Source organism: Pogoniulus pusillus, chromosome 26 (assembly GCF_015220805.1).
Source record: "Pogoniulus pusillus isolate bPogPus1 chromosome 26, bPogPus1.pri, whole genome shotgun sequence".
NCBI lineage: Eukaryota > Metazoa > Chordata > Aves > Piciformes > Lybiidae > Pogoniulus > Pogoniulus pusillus.
The window spans coordinates 14,713,521-14,736,988 of record NC_087289.1 but is presented as its reverse complement, the minus strand read 5'-3'; the positions used below and the strand labels follow the sequence as shown (position 1 = coordinate 14,736,988).

At 46.0% G+C, this 23,468-nt stretch overlaps 1 protein-coding gene across 2 annotated transcripts in view; it reads right to left on the bottom strand.

Moving 5' to 3' along the window:
* ARHGEF4 (Rho guanine nucleotide exchange factor 4) overlaps positions 1 to 23,468 on the bottom strand; it is a 133,360-nt gene that overhangs the window by 36,832 nt on the left and 73,060 nt on the right. For both annotated transcript variants that reach the window (XM_064165228.1, XM_064165226.1), the window contains one exon: positions 20,030 to 20,169. Coding sequence is in view for 1 of the 2 variants with exons in the window: in XM_064165226.1 (XP_064021296.1) it covers positions 20,030 to 20,169 (140 nt within the window). In the remaining variant the exon portion in view is untranslated. The remainder of the gene's footprint in view (positions 1 to 20,029; positions 20,170 to 23,468) is intronic.

Here is a 23,468-nt window from a genome sequence, read left to right as displayed (position 1 = left end):
GCCAGAGAGCCGCGCAGCGATTTGCTGGGCGCCGTCGCCAGGATACACGCGGGCCTTAGCAACGCGGCCAGCCAGCCGAGCGCTGCGCAGGGCAGGCTTTTAAGGAGGGTCAGGAGTGGATTAGGCGGCTGCTTTTTTAAATCCTTCCACCCCCACTAAGAACTTGCCAGCAACAGAGGCAAGTCCTGCCGGGAGGTAAATCCTGCTGCTCCGGGTGGGGCTGGCCGTGCTACAGCACCTACGGCTACCCGCACAGCCGAGCACGCAAGGGCCAGCAGCACGGGCAGCGCTCAGCGCCCCGGCCCGGGGCTCCAGCAGAGGCAGCTGCTGCCGGATTCTGCAGTCCATTCCTTGCAGGACCCTGGAACCAGAACATCTAGAAGACTTGGCTACCTCTGCTAACAGCTCTGTGGGACTTGGGCACTTAAACCCCAAGTCTCCACAACCAGAAAACCTCTAACCAGCCCTGCAGAGCCCCAGACATACTTGTATGAAGCTCACCACATACTCATAGACACTCCAGCCTAAGCATAGCTCCCACCAACGCCTGATCAATGTCATGATGAAAAGGCACTCCCCCCTTTGGGAAGGTCTGGGGTGGCTCTTGGAGAGTACTTATCATAGGCAGGCTTTGACTACAACTGCAGCCCTTTTCTCTAGTCATAAAGCAGAACCCACCTTCTACCCAACAGCCAGCAGCAACGGTGCTCCCCAGGAAAGAAAGAGGACCCCCCAGCATTCAAGTCCTTCATTGAAAGAAAGTAATTCCGCATCTTCCAGTTCTCAGGTACTCAACCCACACACAGCCTCTGGTGATACTAAGAAATACAAATCCAACAATCCAGTCCCTGGAGCTCGGGCTAGGTGATACAATGGCTAGCACCTGGAACTGGGTGCAAAGATGGCTCTGCACTTTAACCAATAGTTTCAAACACACAGATTAAAAATCCCAAACCCCAAAGTGTGTATATATGCACACACACATTCCTAAGAGTCATTGATCCCTCCTTGGACATCCTGATTGCTTAACATCTATGGCAGCACCCATCTCTGGGAAGGGCACTGAGAGAGCAGCTGCATGATGTGGGTATGAACAGAACACCCTCAGCTGCTCTCCCAGTAGATAGAATGCACATAAGAAACCTTTTTTCCAAGTGTTATGGCATCAATGTCTGTAAAGTTTCTTGAAGATCTATGTAGCTCCTGTATGTATTCTGAAACACAGCAGGCAAGGAACTTGAAAGCTAAAAGGTTTAAGAGTTATGGTCTGGCTGGGTACTTTCTTCTTTTTTTCCCATCTGAAATGGGCTAAGCTCAGCAGGAGTTAGATAGAAAGTTCTAAGCAGTCAAGTAACTTCCACCTTCCACTGCTTTCTTGTGCCTCATAATGTTTAGAATCATAGAATCAACCAGGTTGGAAGAGACCTCCAAGATCATCCAGGCCAACCTAGCACCCAGCTTTATCCAGTCAACTAGACCATGGCACTAAGTGCCCCATCCAGTCTTTTCTGGAATGCCTCCAGGGACAGTGACTCCACCACCTCCCTGGGCAGCCCACTCCAATGCCAATCACTCTCTCTGGTAAGAACTTCCTCCTAACAATGAGCCTATACAACTTGTGTTGATCTGGTTATTTCTGAAGGGCAGGAAAGGGGGGGGAGGATATGTCTTATCTAGACATTATAAAATCAAGTCTAGAACGATATCAGTTTGCTGGTTTATGAACTTAAGAACCTGCATATCTCCATGTCTCTAGCCTAAATATAGAGCAAGGGTAAGCATGCATAGGATGGGGGTTTGTGCTCTCAATGTAGCTTCAAGACCTCATAAGATGCATTTCATGTTTGGAGCAAACCACTGGGATCCACGAGCTGCCCAAGCGGTTTTGAGATTTCATCCTACAGTCACTTAATGGCTCTGAAAAAAAAAACAATTTTCCCTGCCACACAGCACAATACTTAGACCTCTAATCCTGCAGCCTTCAATGTAATGCAAGTTCTTCAAGTCTTCAGTTGACTCTCATCAATGCATTACAGTATCACAGTATCATCAGGGTTGGAAGAGACCTCACAGATCATCAAGTCCAACCCTTTACCACAGAGCTCAAGGCCAGACCATGGCACCAAGTGCCACGTCCAATCCTGCCTTGAACAGCTCCAGGGACGGCGACTCCACCACCTCCCCGGGCAGCCCATTCCAGTGTCCAATGACTCTCTCAGGGAAGAACTTTCTCCTCACCTCCAGCCTAAATCTCCCCTGGTGCAGCCTGAGGCTGTGTCCTCTTGTTCTGGTGCTGGCCACCTGAGAGAAGAGAGCAACCTCCTCCTGGCCACAACCACCCCTCAGGTAGTTGTAGACAGCAATAAGGTCTCCCCTGAGCCTCCTCTTCTCCAGGCTAACCAATCCCAGCTCCCTCAGCCTCTCCTCGTAGGGCTGTGCTCAAGGCCTCTCACCAGGCTCATCACCCTTCTCTGGACATGCTCAAGCATCTCAATGTCCCTCCTAAACTGGGGGGCCCAGAACTGAACACAGGACTCAAGGTGTGGTCTAACCAGTGCAGAGTACAGGGGCAGAATGACCTCCCTGCTCCTGCTGACCACACCATTCCTGATGCAGGCCAGGATGCCACTGGCTCTCTTGGCCACCTGGGCACACTGCTGGCTCATGTTCAGGTGGGTATCAATCAGCACCCCCAGATCCCTCTCTGTCTGGCTGCTCTCCAGCCACTCCGACCCCAGCCTGTATCTCTGCATGGGGTTGTTGTGGCCAAAGTGCAGCACCCTGCACTTGGAGCTATTGAATGCCATCCCCTTGGACTCTGCCCATCTGTCCAGGCGGTCAAGGTCCCGCTGCAGAGCCCTTCTGCCCTCCAACCCAGACACATCTGCCCCCAGCATAGAGTCATCTGCAAACTTGCTGATGACTGACTCCATGCCCTCATCCAGGTCATCTGTGAAGATGTTAAAGAGGATGGGGCACATTCTGCAAGTTCTGTCTGTTTTTGAAGGCTTTTTATGAACTGACTGAGCACCAAACAGTGTTTAAGAGGGATGCAGATCTTCAGGTGAAGCTAATTGTGGTGAAAGGGTAGCACAATCACACATGCTTCTTTGAAACCTGCACTGCAACTACCGCTTTCTCTAGTCACTTTGAAAAGAAATAGCCAACTCCAGTGACCCAGGAAGACACACACTGGTGAGCCATGCTGGCAGAGGTGTTCTGTCGGTGCCATAGGATGCTAGGCAGTTTCTAAAAGCCATGATAATGTAATTCTACAGTAATATCCTGAAACCTTTGCCACTCATGGACATGAGCTAGCATTTGAAGGTGAACTCACAGAAAGTTGGACTTACTATCTTTATAAACACAGCTTGAAAAGGAAAGTAGTTTACATCTTGGACACTGCTCTGAGACCATCTGGAAGGAGAAGCTGGAGGAAAATGAAAGATGAAAACACAAGAGGGAAAAAGATGCAAATTTGTGATGGAGGACATGTTTTCATCTAACTTTGCTGAAGTTGTCTCTAAGAAACACCCTAAGTCACAGCTACATTCCTTTGCTTTTCTCATATGCAGACTTTCAATGCCCTCCTGCACTGCACTGCCTGGGCACATATAACCTTGTGTACATCTTGGAGCATTACACAACTGATGTTAAGCTGCAGTAACACATTTCACCCCAGACCAAGCTTGAGCAGAAATTGCTCTCGATGAGGCACAAACTGCAGAGCAACTCTAGCTGTGACCCGGCTCTTGTCTTCACCCCCACACACTACATCACTTCAAACAGTGCTTTGCAGAAGCTGTGTATGGGGGAGTTACTTCCATGGTAACTCCGAGTGGGAGGGGGCTCTGCAGCTCCTGCCACATGCTGCTGAACACCATGTGGCATTTTTCTATAACAGACACAAAGCTCATTCTTATTCCTCACTGATCAAACATGCTTCTGTGGTAGGTGGCATCTGCAAGAGATTAAATAGCTGAAGGTTTTACTTTGCGGCTTGTAATAGAGTGGGATTTAGTTTGTATAACTACAACTCCTCAGTGAGCAGATTTCAAGCAAGCATTGCACAATCTTCACTGGAATTTAATTTGCAATTGTAATAATTGACTTTCAGTCCTTCTCTAAGAGCCACCCTCAGCCAAGACTGCATGAAGGAAGTAACACTGCCACTCAGGCAGTGCATGTGGTGAGTACAGAGCTGCCTCAAAGGCCTGATTATACACAGAGCCATACTGCAGTCACAGAATTTGGTCAGGGACCAAACCTTCAGAGAGTAAATCACTGAAGAAGCCCCAGTCTAATACTGGATAAAGTGAAAGATGAAAGGCGCAAATTGATGCTAATTGATGTCCAGTCCTTACTCATCACCTTGCTTATGTGTGCAGCAAATGAGGCCTATGCTTTTGAAGACTATTTTAAGGGTCAGTTTTAGGAGACTAGGAACATAAAGATCCACTTGTCTTCTAAAGGGAAAGAGCATCTTAATATTGCAACAGCTGAACTGGGAATTGAAAGGCCCATGTCCATAAGCATGAAAAATGTTAGTAACTGTAATAAGCAGCACAGGTGCTTCGATAGAGCAGGCAAACAACAGCAGAGACAAACAGGGAAGTTGTATCATGGCACTGGGAATGCAAAGAGCACATACCTTAGGGTGAAGACCCCAAGGGCAGCCACGTAGAGGGGACCAGCCCCATCACAAGAGAGTAGAATTGTAAGGTAAGGCTCTGTGTAGTGCTTTAGCTTGCTAACTAGTTTACATTTCCAGGACCTCCTATACTTGACTTAGCACAAACAGGAATATCCTTGATACAAGTAGAAGACACACAACACCATTCAACTCCTCTTAAAGCCAAGAATGCATTAGTATTGCAGGCACAAATAAACTGTGCTCTAAACATCACCAGAGTCAAAAAGGGCACTCTTACTGGGTTGTTTACCAACACTCTTGCTCTAATGAGGTAAAAGATGTGCCAAAATATTAACAAGTAACAAAGACAAGAGAAGTGTTGCTAGAACTGAACATGGATTAGGCCCATCTGATGCACAGAAGCACTGTTTTTGCCCCAGCAACCCTGCCTCATTCTCAATGCAGAGCAGGGAGCACAGACAGGCTTTGCACACCACACAAACACAGCATCTGGTATAAAATACATCTCCTTGACTGTTCCTAAATAAGGTATCTTCTGAGGTAGCATTACCACCTCTTTCAACACCAATGAAGCCACACACACAAACATGAAGTTCCCATTTAGCATCACTGGCTGCTGGGATGCTGTGTACACAAAACTACAAGAGAACATGCCCAGCACACGCAGAAACCTTCAGCAATTCAACAGCCACAGTAACAAATATCACTTGGATCCTTATGACTGAGTTTTATCCTCTTATAAACATTGTAAAACATAAAATCACCAAACTGTCAATGTCCTTTCCAAAACACAGAGCTGCTGAATTGATCTCCAGGGAAGAAGCTGCTTCTACTATTTTTTTTGAGTTTTATGGAGGCTGATGAAAACACACCCACCTCATTAGACTGTTCACAAAGGCTCGTGGTCTGAATGGAGAGAGAATGGACTGAAGCTTGAGGAGGGTAGATTTAGACTGGACACAGGAAGAAATTCTGTGAGGGCACTGAAACAGGTTGCTCAGGGAGGTTGTGGATGACCCTTCCCCCTGGAAGTGTTCAAAGCCAGGCTGGATGAAGGCTTGAGCATCATGACCTAGTGGAAGGTGTCCCTGCCAATGCCAGGTGGGGTTGGAGCTAGATGATCTTTAAGGTCCCTTCCAACCTAAAACATTCTATGAATCTATGAATAAAAATATTGGAGTAATGGAATAATTTTAAATACACCTTTCAAAAAAGAATCCAGGCTCTGAGCATAGAATCACAGAATCCATCAGGTTGGAAGAGACCTCCAAGATCAGCCAGTCCAACCTAGCACCCAGCCCTAGCCAGTCATCTAGACCATGGCACTAAGTGCCTCATCCAGGCCTTTCTTGAACACCTCCAGGGACAGTGACTCCACCACCTCCCTGGGCAGCCCATTCCAATGCCAATCACTCTCTCTGGCAAGAACTTCCTCCTAACATCCAGCCTAGACTTTCCCCGGCACAACTTGAAACTGAGCAGATGTTAAATGGACAAATTTCAACTCAGTCTTTAGTTTAGCAACTGAAAACAAGGGCTGAGAATGAAATTGTGAGAGGGGCTAGTGTTGTCACCTGCAAATCGATCCTTGACAACCAAGTTTCCTTAGCTCCCAAATATCCCACTGTCATACTTTGCCCAGTATCCAAAACAAGCTACCATCAACTGTGTTACAGAATGAATTACCTCCCAGCAACAACTGCAGGCAGCAGGTCCCAGAAGGACGTCAATCATAGAATCAACCAGGTTGGAAGAGACCTCCAAGATCATCCAGTCCAACCTAGCACCCAGCCCTAGCCAATCAACCAGACCATGGCACTAAGTGCCTCATCCAGGCTTTGCTTGAAGACCCCCAGGGATGGTGCCTCCACCACCTCCCTGGGCAGCCCATTCCAATGCCAATCACTCTCTCTGTGAAGAACTTCTTCCTAATATCCAGCCTAGACCTCCCCTGGCACAACTTGAGACTGTGTACCCTTGTTCTATTGCTGGTTACCTGGGAGAAGAGGCCACCCCCCACCTGGCGACAATGCCCCTTCAGGTAGTTGTAGACAGTAATAAGATCACCCCTGAGCCTCCTCTTCTCCAGGCTAAACACCCCCAGCTCCCTCAACCACTCCTCATAGGATTTGTGCTCCAGGCCCCTCACCAGCTTTGTTGCCCTTCTCTGGACATGTTCCAGCACCTCAACATCCTTCTTGAATTGAGGGGCCCAGAACTGGACACAGTACTCAAGGTGTGTCCTGACCAGTGCTGAGTACAGGGGCAGAATAACCTCCCTTGTCCTACTGGCCACACTGTTCCTGATGCAGGCCAGGATGCCATTGGTTCTCTTGGCCACCTGGGCACACTGCTGGCTCATCTTCAGCTTACTATCTATCAGTACCCCCAGGTCCCTTTCCTCCTGACTGCTCTCCAGCCACTCAGTCCCCAGCCTATAGCGCTGCTTGGGGTTCTTGTGGCCAAGGTGCAGAACCCTGCACTATTGAGCCATGGCCAGAAAGCATCAGCCAAATCCAGCTCCTTAAGCTGCACATGATCATGGGCTGCTGAAAAGGAAAGCAGCCTGTCAGAGGAGCACCATTTGCTCTGAGTTGCACAGTGTGTAACACAGTGTTACTAGAGCGCAGTTTCTCCCACCGCCTGTTTCTCCAGCTAGTGCTGCATGCTTTCATCCCACACAGCTTTCACAGCCAGTACTTCCCTGGGCAGTTCACTCACATGATGCTGCCAAAATGTTACAAGTTGTTCTCTTGTTTTGAGTTCTTAAAGAAAGATGTTTCTCAATGGAAAGACAATTGGCCTGGCAGGTTTTTCACACAGGGCATGGCTGAAGGCATGGCCACACTGATGCACCGCAAGAGAAGGAGCCACTTCTGACAACAACCTGAAATTGAGGCTCCAAGAAGGGGCCACTCCTGACAACAGTTTTAAAAGAAGAAGTAAAAAAAAAAGACAGAATCTGCTCCACTTAAGTCTTGTGCTTTCAGACTCTACTGAAGCTAAAAATTCTCCCAAGTTAGAATGCTAGAATGAACCAGGTTGGAAGAGAGTTAAGAAAGCCATGTCATTTGGGGCTGTCTGCCATAGTCTGCTGTGCCCACACATTATAAGATATGAGTACAGGGTTCCTTTAAAAGAAAAATTCATTTACTGGCAGAGCAGTGTTGTGACACTTCTCTGTTCAGCCTCCTCACCTCTGAACAGAATATACCAGTCTGGTGGATGGAGAAAACACAACTGTTTACAAGTAGCAGCTCTGTGGAGCTCTTGAAAGTTGGCATGTAATAATGTTCATTTGAGAATTCTCCCTCGTTGTCTCCTGATGGAATTAAAAGAGCCATAGAAGCCCTACGAGGAGAGGCTGAGGGAGCTGGGATTGGTTAGCCTGGAGAAGAGGAGGCTCAGGGGAGACCTTATTGCTGTCTACAACTACCTGCAGGGTGGTTGTGGCCAGGAGGAGGTTGCTCTCTTCTCTCAGGTGGCCAGCACCAGAACAAGAGGACACAGCCTCAGGCTGCGCCAGGGGAAATTTAGGCTGGAGGTGAGGAGAAAGTTCTTCACTGAGAGAGTCATTGGACACTGGAATGGGCTGCCCAGGGAGGTGGTGGAGTTGCTGTCCCTGGGGCTGTTCAAGGCAGGATTGGACGTGGCACTTGGTGCCATGGTCTAGCCTTGAGCTCTGTGGTAAAGGGTTGGACCTGATGATCTGTGAGGTCTCTTCCAACCCTGATGATACTGTGATAGAAGGGCTGGGGAGAACAAGCAGCTCCCTGGCGTGTGAGAAGGAGAAAAGCTGTCAGAAGGCAAAAGATGTGAATAAGAAACAAGCTAAGCTTTTAATGTCCAACATGATAAAAAAGGGTTGAAAACCAGTAACTCCATCAAAACCTTTCTGGGTCACTTCCAACACCACCTTTTTCTGACTCCTGTTTCTGCCAGCAGGCTGGGAAAAATGTAGCAGAACACCACACTCTGAAAAACGAATCTTGATGGGCTGTTCTCCAAGAGCCTGCCCCATCGACTGAGAAATTAGTAACAATGCAAGATACAGCTCAGAAGAAAACTTGGTAAGTGGCTGTCAAGACCATCCACATGACAAAGATGGGAAACTGATAGCCCCAACAATAAATGGACAGTGTGCCCCTCTGCTTCACCAGCAAAGCATCCATGAAAGACAGGAATGTGGAAAAACAAGACACTCAGACCAGACTGGGTAGCTCTAGAAGTTTTTTTACACAAAAACTGTTGACATGAAAATTTGCCAGTCCCAAGAGAATGGAATACCCAGAAGCAAGGTTTTCTTTATAGATAAAAGCAGCTACAAGTAGGAATAGAAAAAAACAACCCCATCAACACCTTTCTAGGTCACTGTTCCCTACAACTACACATGTACACCTCAAAGCTTCAAGAAAGAAGCTGAGTTTGATGTTCAACTGCTGCAAAGCAGCTGCTCCGTTCCTGTTCTCCACAACTCCATGCAAATCTGCTTGACAAGCATATGCCACATGGAGGTGTGCCAGTCAGTCTCATTCTGGTAGGAACAAAGCCCTTTCTGTCCACCTGCCTGCGGAGTAGGCATGTGTTCAAGTGTGGGAGCAGTAGGGTCAATGCAAGCAACATTCCCTCCTTTTGGTGCAAGGAGCAAGGTGCCTGCATAGGAATAGTGCTTCTCTCAGGGCATGCCAAGGGCACCCACCAAGGGCTGGCCCCCAGTGCCCCAGAGGGAGGGAGAGTCATAGAATCATAGAATCAACCAGGTTGGAAGAGACCTCCAAGATCATCCAGTCCAACCTAGCACCCAGCCCTAGCCAATCAACTAGACCATGGCACTAAGTGCCTCATCCAGTCTTTTCTTGAAGACCCCCAGGGACGGTGCCTCCACCACCTCCCTGGGCAGCCCATTCCAATGCCAATCACTCTCTCTGTGAAGAACTTCTTCCTAACATCCAACCTATACCTACCTTGGCACAACTTGAGACTGTGTCTCCTTGTTCTATTGCTGGTTACCTGGGAGAAGAGGCCACCCCCCACCTGGCTACAATGCCCCTTCAGGTAGTTGTAGACAGTAATAAGATCACCCCTGAGCCTCCTCTTCTCCAGGCTAAACAGGCCCAGCTCCCTCAACCTCTCCTCATAGGAGTCTTTCCACAAACCTCAGGAAAAGCAAGGCTGTTCTCATCCACCTTTTTTCACTCTACAGCTTCCCAGAGATTTTCTGCTTTTATCAGAGTGGCATAAAACTGCAAGGAATATGCCAGTACCTTCACTGCATTAAAGCAAGGCTCAACTTGCTGCTAACTTCGCCCACAGTTTACTGAGTGTAGAACTAGGGCACTTGGTCACAGAGCAGGCCTGAGGATGGCAGAGAAGAGCTTTTGAGTACCAATGGTGCTCTCCAAATGGCCAGAAGAGTCAAGAGGGATTTTATCTTTCCACCACAGAGTTCAAATATCTTCTGGGGACTAAGGGGGGGAAAACCCAAACCAAAGCAAAATAAAAACCCAAAACCACAACAAAATCTTTTGCAGAGAGAAGCTGCTCTAAACCAGGATTTGGAGAGAGGAGAATGAATTCAAGAAATGTTCTGATATCAAAACCACATTGAGAGGAACCTGAGGCACAAGTACAGTATAAAAGCAGATATATTCAACTCCCCTGTCTTTATACAAACACTTGCACCTGGAACAACCTCTACAATAACCCTTAGCCAGCACTCCTACTCTGTCACATTCCTTCTTTATCCCCTTCTCTCAGCAAACCTTTGTACTCCAATATCCCCTTTGTTATTCTGCTGTTATCCTTCACATATGTTTCTTGAACTAGCAAACTGGTGCATAGACAGCCCAAAGCCTGTTATTACAATAAAGACACTATCAGAGTGAACTGGAACAGCAAAATTCTACAGGCTTATCTTTGCACACCATCAGGCTACTATTTCAAACTGCAATAAATGCACTTTATGCTATTATTCTGGAGTTAAATCTTAGAAGGGATGCAGATATTGCAATATTTCTAAGATTCTTCCTTACACAGGACAGAATTGAAGTAACAAACTAAGCCAAACAAGAGCTCCCAGAGATAGCTAGCAAGATGCACCAGGCACAGGGGTGCATTCCTTCTCTGTAGAATCAACCAGGCTGGAAGAGACCTCCAAGATCATCCAGTTCAATTTACCACCCAGGCCTATCCAGTCACCTAGACCATGGCACTAAATGCCTCATCCAGGCTTTTCTTTAACACCTCCAGGGACGGTGACTCCACCACCTCCCTGGGCAGCCCATTCCAATGCCAATCACTCTCTCTGGCAACAACTCCCTCCTAACATCCAGCCCAGACCTCCCCCAGCACAACTTGAGACTGTGTTCCCTTGTTCTCTTGCTGGTTGCCTGGCAGAAGAGACCAAACCCCACCTGGCTACAACCTCCCTTCAGGTAGTTGTAGACAGCAATGAGGTCACCCCTGAGCCTCCACTTCTCTTGAGAGATGTTGTTCCGCCCAGAACTGAACACAGTACTCAAGGTGTAGCCAGACCAGTGCTGAGTACAGGGGCAGAATAACCTCCCTTGGTGGCCACACTGTTCCTGATCGAGGCCTGGATGCCATTGGCTCTCCTGGCCACACTGCTGGCTCACGTTCAGCTACTATATACAAGTACCTCCAGGTCCCTCTCTGCCTGGCTGCCCTCCAGCCATTCTGTCCCCAGCCTGTAGTGCTGCCTGGGGTTGTTGTGTCCAAAGTGTAGAACCCTGCACTTGGCCTTGTTAAATCTCATCCCATTGGCCTCTGCCCATCCAGCCAGCCTGTCAAGGTCCCTCCTACCTTCCAATAGATCAACTCTTTCTCCTAGCTTGGTGTCATCTGCAAACTTACAATCCCCTGGTCCAGCTCATCAATAAAGATATTGAACAGGACTGTGCTCAGCACTGATCCCTGGGGCACACCACTAGTGACAGCTGCCAACTGGCTGTGGCACCATTCACCACCACTCCCTGGGCTCAGCCTTCCAGACAGTTCTTGACCCTTATCAGAGTGGATCTGTCCAAGCCATGAGATGCCAGCTGTGCCAGGAGCTTGTTATGGCAGACAGTGTCAAAGGCCTTGCTGAAGTCCAGGTAGACTACATCCACAGCCTGCCCCACATTCACCAGGTGGATAGTCTGATCATAAAAGGAGATCAGTTTGGTCAGGCAGGACCTGCCCTTCCTAAACTCGTGCTGGCTGGGTCTGATCCCTTGGCCATCAGACAAAGGGAAGGTTTGAAAGTAAGGCTTCTACTTTACATATGAATAGCCAAATCCCTCATCTTCACCTGCTCACAGGTTATCCTTGGCTGTTCTTGCACTGGACCTTATCAGGCATGTGCACTCCTCAAGTGGGCAACATCTACTGAAGTATGGCAGATTAAAAAGCCTGTGATTATGTGCATGTAAGATACCTTAGCAGAGAGGCACCATTAGGATCTCAGACGTTAGTGCCAGGCAGCTTCACTAACTCAAGTGCTGCAGCTTTGAAGATCTCAGTGGCGCCATGGTAGATGACCCTCACGTGCTAGAAGGGGCAGGCAGGAAGCCAAGACCTTCTGCTAATATAGCCCTTAGCCCTACAAGACACAATGCTACTGGTAGAAGTTTAAAGAGCCCTTTAAATGGGATATCAAAGTGTTGGAATTTGGTGATAGCCTTCACCACAGACAACCATCCCTTGTGATTGCCATCAGTAGATGCAACATGGATTTTTTTAAGTGGCTGGGAGCATCACACAGTTCTAGGAACCCACAGATACACTTGATCAAGTACTTCCAAACTTTGAGATGACTTGGAACAAATAACTTCAGAAATTAAAACATTGTTGGGCTACTTTTTAATCCAAGGGGAAAAGTATTTGTGGAGCCAAGCCTTTGTCTACACCTCAGTAACTGGGAACACATTTAAGGCCAGCAAACCACAGGCACAATTAAAAGTCCCTTAATACTCACAAGCTATCATTAACATGCATTAACAGAAGCTGTTAGAGGCTTCAAAATTTAATAGCTGGCAGGGCTGATGTTAGAACCCTAAAGCCACCATGCTGTCTTCAGTTACTTCCTTTGAGTGATGCATTTAGGTCTGGATTACAGCCACAGATGAGAGTTTGGGCAGTATCTCCCCCTCTTTAAACATGCCAGTATATCACAGTATCATCAGGGTTGGAAGAGACCTCATAGATCATCAAGTCCAACCCTTTACCACAGAGCTCAAGGCCAGACCATGGCACCAAGTGCCACGTCCAATCCTGCCTTGAACAGCTCCAGGGACGGCGACTCCACCACCTCCCCAGGCAGCCCATTCCAGTGTCCAATGACTCTCTCAGGGAAGAACTTTCTCCTCACCTCCAGCCTAAATCTCCCCTGGTGCAGCCTAAGGCTGTGTCCTCTTGTTCTGGTGCTGGCCACCTGAGAGAAGAGAGCAACCTCCTCCTGGCCACAACCACCCTTCAGGTAGTTGTAGACAGCAATAAGGTCACCTCTGAGCCTCCTCTTCTCCAGGCTAACCAATCCCAGCTCCCTCAGCCTCTCCTCGTAGGGCTGTGCTCAAGGCCTCTCCCCAGCCTCGTCGCCCTTCTCTGGACACACTCAAGCATCTCAATGTCCCTCCTAAACTGGGGGGCCCAGAACTGAACACACACCTGTGCACACAAAAAGGTGAAATACAAGAACTCTCTCTCCTGTTCTACTTCTTCAGTTTGGCTCCTGGAAGGAGGAGTTGGGTCCATTCAGAGACCAATCCCACAGCTGTTGTGCATGTGAAGCACCTTTGCCACTTCCAACATTTTTCTTTATGAGTTAGAATTGTCATGGACCCTCATGTGTTAATTTTGCTGCAAGAATCAAGTTAAGCCTGGTCCATTAAGAGACTAATCCCATAGCTGGTATGCATGTGCAGGGCCTTTTCCACTCCAACACTTCAACAGTTTTCTTTATGAGTTAAAATTGTCATGGACCCCCATGTGTTCATTTTGCTCCAAGAACGAAGTTAAGCCTGGTGGGTTGTTTGTTGCAAATGAGTATTAATAGTGCTGTGGAAACAAAGCATGGGTCTAGCAAAACAAGAATGCAGCTTGCAGAAATGCTTCTGTGTGAACTGAACTCCTGCTGCTAGTCTGTGTGTATGCTACAGACCATGGCACGCATAGTATGGGAGCTACCTACCCACACCTCACATGTTTGTGTGGGAATGGGCATTTGAGTTGCTAAGGGCACACTGCATGACTGCAAGAGGGAAAGCTTATCACATTTCTTCCATCTTCCCCAAACCCCCAACATCCACTTGCAGTTCAGCCTTTCTTCAGGTCTGAATAACCCACACCTATGCTGTCTTTAGTTGCTCTCTCTCAAGTCTTCAGCCTGCTAGGGGAGGATCCCTTGCACAGTTAACGGCTAAGTCCCGTTCCTGATGAGGGCACAAGGAAGTGGCTCAAAGTACCACAGCTACCTGTGGTAGATAGCAGAAGTACAACTGGCAACCTCTGGGACTGGTTAGCTTCTGATCACAGAATCAACCAGAGACCTCCAAGCTCATCCAGTCCAACCTAGCACCCAGCCCTGTCCAATCAACTAGACCATGGCACTAAGTGCCTCATCCAGGCTTTTCTTCAACATCTCCAGGGACAGTGACTCCACCACCTCCCTGGGCAGCCCATTCCAATGCAAATCACTCTCTCTGTGAAGAACTCCCTCCTAACATCCAGCCTAGACTTCCCCTGGCACAACTTGAGACTGTGTCCCCTTGTTCTGTTGATGGTTGCTTGGGAGAAAAAACTGACCCCCACCTGGCTACAGCCTCCCTTCAGGTAGCTGTAGACAGCAACAAGGTCACCCCTGAGCCTCCTCTTCTCCAGGCTGCACACCCCCAGCTCCCTCAGCCTCTCCTCAAAGGGTTTGTGTTCCAGGCCTTTCATCAGCTTTGTTGCCCTTCTCTGGACATGTCCCAGCACCTCAACATCTCTCTTGAATTGAGGGGCCCAGAACTGGACACAGTACTCAAGGTGTGGCCTGACCAGGGCTGAGTACAGAGCAGGAATAACCTCCCTTGTCCTACTGGCCACACTCTTCCTGACCCAGGCCAGGATGCCATTGGCTCTCCTGGCTACCTGGGCACACTGTTGGCTCATGTTCAGCTACTATCTACCAGTACCCCCAGGTCCCCTTCTGCCTGGCTGCTCTCCAGTCACTCTGTCCCCAGCCTGTAGCATTGCTTGGAGTTGATGTCTGGTGAGACACAATGCTATAGAGTATTTGAATATACTGGTTTGCTTTTAGTACATGGACAAAAGCCTCTGAAACAATGTCAGAGGTTTGCAGACCTGAGAACAGTGAAAGCTAGATCCATCAGGCAGTAAAAGAACTAACAATTCTGGCTCATGGGGATCTCAAGCTATCGCTGACTGATTGATAGTTGCAGTAACTGCTACAGGCTCCTTAGATTAGAAATGCATGCAGACATGTGTCTTGATTGAAACATTAAGGAACACACACTCTCACTTACTTACATGGGCAGAAAGTCTTCATACTATTAGAGGTATGTGATGGAGATAGCAGGGCATAAATGCACATTCACATCTGAGCCACATACAAAGTTACACAAGAGCCTGGGACCAAAACCTCAGATACAGTAAAGATTTATGTCCATTGGGCTGCATTATTTCTTGGCCTTGACAGCACTGAGCTTTATATAGTACGCTGCAAATAAATCATAATTGCTGCTCCTGGACCACAGTTGCCAACTTTGGTTGCAGAAATACACAAGACACAAAAGCAGGAATTAAGTGTCGTGGAAAAAAATAAAAGGGAGAGAGGGAAGGTATTTGTTAACTGATTCTTGTTTGCTTTAGTGTGAAGTTGGGAGAGGAATATGCTTATAGTGAGATATAAAAGTGGTAATAAATCAAGCTCTCCAAGATGACACAGAAATGTTATATATTACTTCCATATGATCAATAACTCTAATTCTGTTTTCAATCTGTAGTGATCATAACATTTTCAGTCTATTCTGTACTGTGTTAAAGCAAGAGGAAGATACTATTTTGTGTTGCTAGTTTGTTTTCCTGTCTTGACAGAAAAAACTTCTGTCTCTTGAAATCTGTCCTCATATATTACACAAGAGATTTAGGAAGGATATTACTCCCCTTAAAAAAAAAATAAAGTAGGTTGTTCTGATTTAATATGCATTAATGTTTTATGAGTTTTGGGGTTTAGGATCATAGAATCAGTCAGGGTTGGAAGGGACCACAAGGATCCTCTAGGTCAAACCTCCCTGCCATGGGCAGGGACACCCTACCCTAGAGCAGCCTGCCCACAGCCTCAGCCAGCCTGGCCTTAAACACCTCCAGGGATGGGGCCTCAGCCACCTCCCTGGGCAATCCAGTCCAGGCTCTCACCACTCTCATGCTCAACAACTTCCTCCTCACATCCAATCTGAATCTCCCCACCTCCAGCTTTGCTCCATTCCCCCCAGTCCTGTCACTCCCTGAGAGCCTAAAAAGTCCCTCCCCTGCTTTTTTGTAGCCCCCTTCTCTGGACATGCTCCAGCATCTCCACATCCTTCTTGTAATGGGGTTCCAGAACTGGACACAGTACTCCAGGTGGAGTCTGACCAGAGTAGAGGGGGAGAATCACCTCCCTCACCCTGCTGGCCACACTTCTCCTGCTGCAGCCCAGTTTTGGTTTGGTTGCCTGGTTGCCTTTTTTTTCTCATTAAAAACAAACAAAACTTTACCACTTTACATTCCTGTCTTGTTCAAAACTGGCTGTCCTTGGAGGAGCACTGGGTGAGCCTACAACTTCCCAGTGAGTGTTCAAAGCATTTTGCACTAAGATAATGCTTTAGAGCCTCAGGAGCCTCAGTTGTACACTGCTAAGTAAGACAAAGAGAGGACTGCTTCAACCTTTAATACATGGCAGATGTATTGTTTGCAGCACTTCCTGAACATTTTTCTGTAGGAATCAGTTTGATAAGTCAGAATCACATATACTGGAACCAATTAGTTTAGCTGCATCTTGTCAACAAGCCCTGGTTAGCACAAACATCTGTAAGATACTACAATCTTGTCACTTTAAAGCATAAGGCAATGGTGTTACACATGTTAGATAAAATCCTGGCCTGCTGAAGGACTCATGCACTTCCTCAGGAGCAGGACTTCACATACCAAATTCCACACTTATCAAGCATGGAGTCATAGGAGATAAGGGGAAAACAGGGAGTCTTGCTGTTATTTTCTAAACATTCAGTGCTTTGCTTTCGCAAGCTGAGGGCATTGCTGGTCACGTAGGGCTGCAAGAGGCTGAACAATCCACGTGCTGAACTGCAACAGCATTGCTTCCAAAGAACAGAGTTGCATGGACTCTCCATGCAGCAGGATGGCACAAACCCTTTGGACACAGGTATCTCCAAATGAACAGGACTAAGCCTACTTCCTCAGGCCAACTACTTGTTAAGCAATATAGTTTTTCTCATTCTCTCACTCAAGAGCTGACCAGTCAGCCTTTGTATTATGCTTAATCCCTCAGGTTCTCAACTTCAGTCTAGATATATGATTTAGTGAACTTGAAAGTATGTCTGTCCTGTACATAGTTCAGCACTGGAGGGACAGAGCCACAGTGCCTTTGTGGTACAGATCTTTCTCTTGCCACATTTTACCTATTTATACTGCGGAAGCAAAGAGATACAAGGATAGAACCTTTATCTGCAACACACACAAAGTAAACTCTACCAAATACAATCTAGACACAAAAATCTCTTTTCATGAGCATCAAGAATGCATTTGAAAGAATATCATATAGATGCCCTAAGAAAAATTGTTTTCCCTGCCTCTTTTCTCATACCCCTTACGTTTTGATTGATTTTTCTTGGCTCTCACACATTCTCATGCTGATCTTCTTAGGTGGGCTCTATACAGCCTTCCCAGCTTTCTTTTATCCCTTTAGTTTTCTTGCCAACACATTATTCTACTTTTATGAAAGGGTTTTTTTCTTTATTTCATAACCATTTTCTCTTGATCCAATATGAGCTAAAACTCAGTGGCTGGGTGGTTTGTTTTTTAATGCAACACTTGGTCTGCCAAATGCTTTAAAAGTGTATTCCAACCTTCTCTGTTTATTTGAAAGCTGCTTCTTCCAAGAAGGCTAAGAATAATGTGGTTACCATAGTTTCCTTATCCAAGACCAATAAAAGACAATTCAGAGTACAATAAAACAAAGACAAGACTAGTCACAAAATGTGACTAAGTGATTGGACACTGATACCATCACCCTACATCACTCTTAGCACCACTATGGAAAGTACTTAGGATTAACAAATACCCTGCTTGGAGTCCAGCAGGGAAGATGAAGATAATCTTGTCTATGTGCTGGCTATTTGAAATATTTCAGTTTCTAACACCCTGACAGTGTCAAATGCCTACCTCATAGATTTAGGATTTCACCTCAGATTCTTTGTATTTGCTGCACTCTTTTGTTCCAGAAAGCGACTGCATAGGAAAGCACTTTGCTAAGGCTCGGTGAAGCTAAGTGATGGATTAATTATCCATAGGAACCAGCTGACAAAGCAAATAGTGTACTGCCTGTTCTTACAGTTTTGTTGGCCCCTAAACAAGCAAGCTGCTAGGGAACAGGCCAAAAATAATCTTTTTTCTTCAGTCAACTGGCCAACAAAATCAGATACACTTCATACATATATACTCCATATAGATCCACACATACTTCAAAATCCACACAAATTACAACTGCCTTGGACACATCCATTTGCTTTGCTGATCAGAAGTTACATAATGGAATTGTACTCTAATAAGATGAATTTTTGAGGAAATAAAACCAATTGTTCTCAGAAAAGAATGAATTACTAAAGAGAAACCCACAACAGGCATGATAGACAATGTGGACCTCGCCACCAAGCTACTTCTTTTCTGATTTTAAAGAGTTAGAAAAATTTCCCTTAAAAAGGTAAACTATCCTGCTTTTTACTTAAAAACAAACAAAAAATCCAAACCAACCAAAAACAAGAGACAAAAAGGAAAGAAAGAAACAGAGGATGTTCTGCTTGAAGAGATGTGCTAGGAAGATTTACCAAGACAAACACCTGAATGGAAGAGAAGCAAAACCTTCCTCCCATACTGGCAGTGTATGCTACAGGACTCTCTCACAAACACACCAGGTAGCTGTGAGAGGATGCAGCTCAAAATTTTCCAGTGTTCTACTGATGTTTGCTTGCCAGTAACAGCAGCCCAAAACAGCTAAGGTTAAATGAAAAAGCTCTGGCCATGGTTTGATAACCCCTGAAAGTAAGCAATAGGGGAAGAAAATACAAGTCTCTTCCTCAGCCCAGACACCCAGGGCTGTAGTCAGGGATTCTGAGCACTAAGAGCACAAAAACTGCTAGAAGAGCATTTGCTGGTTATTTTGGAAGACAGCCTGTTGCCCTCATTGTGCAGCTTTCTGGAGCTCTTGCAGACCTTTAAAGCACCATTGCTGTATACACCCAGCACAGAGCTTCTGCCAACATAGTTAGAATTAGGGCTTAGTCACAAGAAAATAGAGTCTGTCTTTTGTCCTTGCTTTTTCATCTTGTGAAGGTCATGCAGAGGTAACGAAATATGGGGAAGAAAGAAAGAAGGCTTAAGAGTGCAAGAGATCACTCATATGGTAAACACGCTCCATTCTTCCAATGAAAGAGCTTATTAGTTCACTCCACCGAAAGCGCATGCAGTGTGTAACAGGATGCCAGCTCTAATGCATGAGACAAAGGCATTGTGTTTTTGCAGAAAAAACATCTTAAATCCATTTAACATGTTGCTCATCACATCGCTTACACTAAGCAGATTTCAAGTTAATCAGAAAGAAAATAGCTAAAAGCACTGGCTAAAAAAGGCACATCTTTCGCATCCTTCAAGTGAATTTACTGGGGAACAGGAAGCTGCAGACATGGCCAAGCCTACATTAAAGTCTGAATCCTTCTCATTTATCAGTAAAGTAGTGTATAGACCAGGTTGGTTTTTTTCCAGCATTCCTTTTATCCCTGCAGTACACCACATTTCAGGTCTCACAGAAGCCCTGACCAGGCTGGTAGATGTTGTTTTTAAGCTTCCCATCCAAGAACACCTAGGAGAAGAGTTACCTACCCAGGACCTGTGGCTCTGCATGACCTTACATTGCTGTCCTATACTCTTAGTGATAAGGCCCAGAGCATGTTGTTATCTAGTTGTAAACATTACCCACAGTAAATGACATCTAAAGCCACAGAAGCATTTTGCATCATCATTTCGGTTGTTGATGCCTTTTACAGTTCAAAAGACCCAGCATCCTTCCTCATCCTGCCTGTCAAAAACCGAACAGGACAATACCTCATTGATGGCAAGCTGCTCTCCGCCTCCCCCACTGTGGCCGTAGCGGTGGCTGGAACTCCGAAAGTCCTCATACAGGTCCTCCTCGCTTCCCACATCGTCTGTTAGAGCTGTCTTATCCAGTGCCCCATCAGCAATCACTGCAACAACAAAAAGAACGGACTGATACAGATCACAAGATCCTCAGCAGCACTGCATCAGTTGTATGAGCCTGGCTGGGGTGAGGGACGCTGTAACATAGCATAAAGGAAAAGATAAGGAAAGTAGAGAGGCAAATTTAGGGCACAACTGCAGCCTGGTGCAGGTCCATTTCTCTGAGGCTTTCTCCTCCATTCATGTTTTGTTACCACAGATGACAGCATCTGTTTTCCTAAACTGCAAAGTATGATTTTACATAATTCAGCTGCTGCAGGTTGCAATGAAATAATCAAGCAAGACTTAAGAGGCCAGGCTCTAAAAATAGGTGCAGAGCAAAACCAAAGCAAATATGATTTCATGATGATATTACCAGGTCGAGAGGAAACTTGTCTAGGTAAAAAGCTCATAACCTGGCAATTCATACCTCCATGATTATGAGTTACTAAATCTTATCAGACCAAGGAAACTCTCAGTCTCTGGGGAAAATCTTCACTTCTTTGTCCACACATTTATCTGAGAACCCTTTTTGTGGCTTAAAATGGTGTTTGCTCCAGAAATATCCATTATTACCACAGGAGGGCCATTCTGTACAGCACAGCACAGCCCCGAATCAGCTACACATAATGGAGGGTTAGCAATCTGTAGCTGGAACAAGCTTTGAGGTCTCAAGATAAAAGTATAAACTTAAGAGAAATAATAAGACAACATTTATACTTCTTGCAGAGGAGAAAAGAACACTTCATCCATTTCATAGGCAAGAACCTTTTCTTAAGGCTTCTTCAAGGTATTAGCAAATACCATTCAGTGGCACGTTGAGCAATCATTCATTCACCCCATATCCTGTACAGGCTACTGAACATAAACTTTCTGTTCTCAAAACCTGCTGAAAATGTCAATGATCAAAGAAAATATTTCCTGGCATATTCAGTTGGGTTAGCAACTGCTAGGACAACAGTTTCCATGACAGAGGGGAGCTTCACAAAAAGTAAGTAACCAAGACAAACATGCTGCACAGAACAACAGCTGATACACACAGTGATTTTGGTTTAATGGACTTGATGTAGGTATGGTAGTAGAACTGAATCATAGAATCAACCAAGTTGGAAGAGACCTCCAAAATCAGCCAGGCCAACCTAGCACCCAGCCCTAGCCAATCAACTAGACCATGGCACTAAGTGCCTCATCCAGGCTTTTCTTCAACACTTCCAGAGGCTTCCACCACCTCCCTGGGCAGTCTATTCCAATGCCAATCACTCTCTCTGGGAAGAACTCCCTCCTAACATCCAGCCCAGACTTCGCCCAGCACAACTTGAGACTGTGTCCCCTTGGTCTGTTGCTGCTTGCCTGGCAGAAGAGACCAACCCCACCTGGCTACAGCCTCCCTTCAGGTAGTTGCAGGCAGCAATGAGCTCTGCCCTGAGCCTCCTCTTCTCCAGGCTGCACACCCCCAGCTCCCTCAGCCTCTCCTCACAGGGCTGTGCTCCATGGCCTCTCACCAGCTTTGTCACCCTTCTCTGGACACACTGCAGTACCTCAACATCTCTCTTGAACTGAGGAGCCCAGAATTGGCCACAGTACTCAAGGTGTGGCCATGAAGTGCAAGTACAGCTGTTGCTATCAGCACTCCTGGTGACAGTCTTAGCTGCCCAAATTATGCAGGACACAATACTCAAACATTTTACAGAGCAGGTGAAAAAATAACTTTGAGTTTGATCTTGTGTAGCTTGGACAGGAAAAGCATCAGAGTCTAGAGATACAGAAGCCTGTTTCTGAGCCCCCATTTTGCTCCATAATGCATCTTAAAAACCTAATTGTGTCAACAGGCTAAGAAAAAGTGCCTAAGGGCTCATTAGCCCATTGAAAGCAAAGCTCTGTGTTGTCACAAGTGACAAGAAGACTTGCAAAGATGGTCCTCGTCAATGATTTCATTACAGAATCTATCTGGTTGCAAGAGATCTCAAAGATCATCCAGTTCAATCCTCAGTTCACTGCTGAAGGGTCAGCACTAGACCGTGTTCCTAAGCACCAGGTCCACAGGTCATTCAAATGCCCCCAGGGACATTAGCACTGTTACTAATTACACTTACTACTTGTAAGGGAGAGAGGACATGGTGTTAAAGACACATAATTCAATTACTTCTAACACAGTGAGATGCAAATTCAGTGCAGCAGCTAAAAGTCTAGTGCAGTAACTTGACATGAAAGTGACTAGAGTATGAACTATTTTTTAACTCATTACTTATGCTTTGAATTCAATAAATACAAAACACCACAGCAAAGATACATTCATTGCCAAAAGCTGAAGCTCCACTCAGTAGCAATGGCAGCTGAGGACATGGAGGTGCATATCAGCTTATGATTAAAGCAGGCTTTTCTGTGGGACTCTGCAACTACCCAACCATTCAACTTTAAGTGACATTTCACACACAAAAAACTCAGGCATTCCTGTGGCTTTGCTCTGACACATCCTATCACTACACAGAACTTCTCTACTGACTGCACACCAGATTGCATATAAAGCAGTTCTAGGGCTAGGACCTACCCCATTAATATGGCACTCAAAAGCCACTGGAATGCCACAGATATTATTATTTTCTGCAGAATTACCATTTATTGTGGGCTTTTAAAGCAATGCAGACTCAGGGGGTTTGCTCATACACTAGTTGAAAAAGGAACAAACAGCTTTCAGTGTATTAGTCCAGCAAAAAGAGCAAATTAGAAATAATCTTTTCCAAGAACAAATAACACTTATAAGAAGGGAGTTAACAATCAACTCAAAAACTTTCTTTGCATCCCTCTGATCCCATTCTTTTCCTTTATTTTATGCATGTTTTCGCTGCTTTTGCCTCATGCATCTTCTCCTATTTTCACTGCTAGATGTAATTTTCAGCCTGAAAAATGTTCAATTACATCTTTAAAGCTTTTGGATCCCCCCCCCCACACACACACATTTTCCTATTTGTTCTGATCTGTGCTTAGATGAAAAAGCAAAAGCTCCAGGGAGATATTTATCTGTATTACTTAAAATGCTCTATACCTCTGCTAAGTGCTTTGAAAGCTGTATTTGCTTTTACTAGAGATCTGTTTTTCTCCTCTGATCTTACCAAGCTCATCAATTTTTTGCAGGCTCAAAACCTGCTACTGCATTTTGGATTAGTTTTCCTAGCAGAACAATCCTCATAAACATATTTCACAAAATAAAAGGAGGGGGGAAAAGGCAGTTCATAGTTACAGAAGATTTCAGTCCTTGAGGAAGACTGGTCCTAGATAGCCATTGTGTTTTCCCAAACTAACTAACATT